Source organism: Triticum dicoccoides, chromosome 4B (genome assembly GCF_002162155.2).
Source record: "Triticum dicoccoides isolate Atlit2015 ecotype Zavitan chromosome 4B, WEW_v2.0, whole genome shotgun sequence".
Taxonomy (NCBI): Eukaryota; Viridiplantae; Streptophyta; class Magnoliopsida; order Poales; family Poaceae; genus Triticum; species Triticum dicoccoides.
The window spans coordinates 57,049,578-57,052,060 of record NC_041387.1 but is presented as its reverse complement, the minus strand read 5'-3'; the positions used below and the strand labels follow the sequence as shown (position 1 = coordinate 57,052,060).

At 57.3% G+C, this 2,483-nt stretch overlaps 1 protein-coding gene across 1 annotated transcript; it reads right to left on the bottom strand.

Moving 5' to 3' along the window:
• Nucleotides 1-1,311: 1,311 nt before the first annotated feature.
• Nucleotides 1,312-2,061, bottom strand: LOC119293330. Its single transcript, XM_037571836.1, has 2 exons — nt 1,764-2,061; nt 1,312-1,645 (listed from the first exon to the last, which is right to left on the bottom strand). Exons 1-2 carry the CDS (start codon nt 1,915-1,917, stop codon nt 1,455-1,457), a joined length of 345 nt encoding a protein of 114 aa, XP_037427733.1. The 5' UTR covers nt 1,918-2,061; the 3' UTR covers nt 1,312-1,454.
• Nucleotides 2,062-2,483: the final 422 nt, after the last annotated feature.

Genomic DNA, 2,483 nt, shown 5'->3' with positions numbered 1-2,483 from the left:
CTCGTGTGTCTTCGCCGCCATCTTTCACAGGTCCGTCTTCAGATCATATTGAGGCTTCTACCTTGTCTGGCCACTCTGCCATCGACGTCACCACGACGCCAGACAGCAACCTCCTCCTGCGCGAGTCCATCTCCGCGCATCGGGCGGCGAGCCTCCACAGTGCCATGCCGCCGATCTTCGCCGCCATCAATGAGTGAGATGAAGTACCGCTCCACCACGACATGTACAAGGTGAGGAAGGGCGAGGTCCCCATCGGAGACACGGCCGGAAGAGAAGCACCGCAGCCCCAAGACACTGCCCGGAGCTACGACGCAGCATATCAGGCGGGCCGCCACCAGGAACCAGACAAGCTCGCCATGCACACCCAGCATCCCCATGCCCAAGTCGGCGCCTTCAAGAAGGTGACGACGCTGTGGCGCCGCCGCCGCTTAGCCACCGGGGCTAGGGTTTTCACCCGGGCGCAGGGGAAGGGGGGAGGCAGGTGAAGTTTAGCCTCGACGCCGCCACCAAGGAGGGAATGGCGTCCGGGACGCCATCGACGCCGTGACCGCCACCAGCGGCCAAAGGTTTCCCCCGACCAAGCACCCTGCCGCCACCTCCGAACCAACCACAACATCCGCAAGCGCGTGTACGCCGGAGATCCAGGCCGACCGGAGGTCATGCATCACGAGCGGACCAGGATCGCCTCCGATCTGACGAGGGGAGCCCGGGGCCTCCCCGCGCCATGACCTGCGCCCACCGGGACCTCGCTGCCCACGCAGCCGAGGGTAACCGGCCTACCTCACCGACAAGCACTCCCCGCCGTCTGAGGAGCGCCGTCCGCACCAGCAAAGCCGCCGCCTCAGATCCGGACCCTCACCACCGAAAGGGAGCGGTCAGATTGGGGTGGAGTGCTGGATCCAGCCAAGTCGCCCCGCCGCCACCATCCCGGGAGCTGGCGCCGGCTTCGCCGGCCGTTCCTCCGGTAGCGGCGAGGTGGGGAGGGAGATGGGAAGGGTGTAGGGCCGCCGGATCTGGGTTATTGCTATATCTAGCAATATTAGTTGTGAGTTGTGACGCGAGATCAAACGATGACAGTTTCTTCTCGTTTTCATTTTAAATTTTTATTCTTCCCAGAAACTGTCATTTGTCTCTGAAGAAGATGTTATGCGTCTCTGAAGAATCTGCCAAGGAAAATGTTCGCAAATGTTATCCGTCGCAGCGACGTTCGCCAGCTATTAGGGGGTCCAAAAACTGAGCTAGCTCTGTGTTTTCTCAGTTCTTTCTTTCTTTCTAATGTATTTTTTCCTGGCCGGTGCTTAGCCCTGCTAGTACAAAACTTGATCAATGGATTGCATTCCATTTCATTCCACGACACAAACTAGCATTCCATTCGTTACTTACTCCATGTACGGCACACATGCAGCTTTATTGAGCTCGAACTCAAACACGAGAGCAGAGATGAAAATGACGATTCAGTACTTGGTGCATTTGTTGGTGGAGCCGCTGTCGAGGTGGAGCACGCAGCCCTTGCCGTCCTTGGGCGCGCACACGCAGGCGCACCCGTCGAGCTTCTGGCCGGGGTAGTTCTTGCAGGTGATGTACCCTCCCTGGATGCACCGGATGTTGTCGCAGGTCGCCCCGGCGTCCCCGAACACCACCAGCGCTGCTCGATCCATAGCAAACACAAGCAAGGATAAAGCGTCAGAGGGAGTGCTGTTGTTGAAGCGTCAGATACTGTGCGTCGTTGAAGCGTAAGGATACGGGATTAAGGATGGACTTACCGGAGAGGAGGAGGACGAAGGTGAGTGACAGCTTCATGGTGGCGGCCATGCTTGCGCTTCCGTGTCTGTGCGCCGTGCGAATATGTATGTGGTTGCAGCGCGGTGCCGGGGCGTTTCTACAGGGAGGCTTCAGTTCAGCACAGCCAAACTGCATGCTGGATTCGCCGCACTCTCTGACTTTGTGCCGCGTAGTTTCACTGGGGATCACATGGCAGGCGATACTATGTGCTCCAATACGTACGTGCTTGCGTCGACGGCCGCTTCGTGGATTTCAGAACTATGGCCACGTTTCCCGTCGATCTCAGGCAGCATGCTTTGTCCGGCCGGTCGAGGGCAAAAAGTCAGAGGAGGTTGCCGACTTGGTCGAGCGCCTCTTGGTTTGTGGGGTTTGCCCTGCTGGATGGATCAGCGGCCAGCCCGTACCACTGTTTCTTCGATTTCGATATGGATCGGGTTGACGTACCGCTCAAAAGTCTCAGTCTCACACACAGTGGGACGTGACCTGCAAGCTTTCGGCCTCCTTTGAGCTTGAAAACTTATCTTGCATCCAACATTGTGCTCTGGATCCAAAATGGTCCAGTCAAACAATCATCATTTTTTCCATTCTTTATTTCTAGAGCTGCTCATCCAGGTCCATCGACCATCACGAATGGGAGATTCACTGCTTCGAGTTGAAGTATGGAGGCTCAACTTGGATCTTCACGAAACAGCTGTCTAGCC

Excerpts from the sequence above, each read along its gene's own strand:
- LOC119293330 (XM_037571836.1), bottom strand. The coding sequence starts at position 1,917 with ATGCAGTTTGGCTGTGCTGAACTGAAGCCTCCCTGTAGAAACGCCCCG. Across the intron at positions 1,646-1,763 it reads CTTCGTCCTCCTCCTCTCCG|CGCTGGTGGTGTTCGGGGAC; the intron begins GTAAGTCCATCC and ends TGGATCGAGCAG.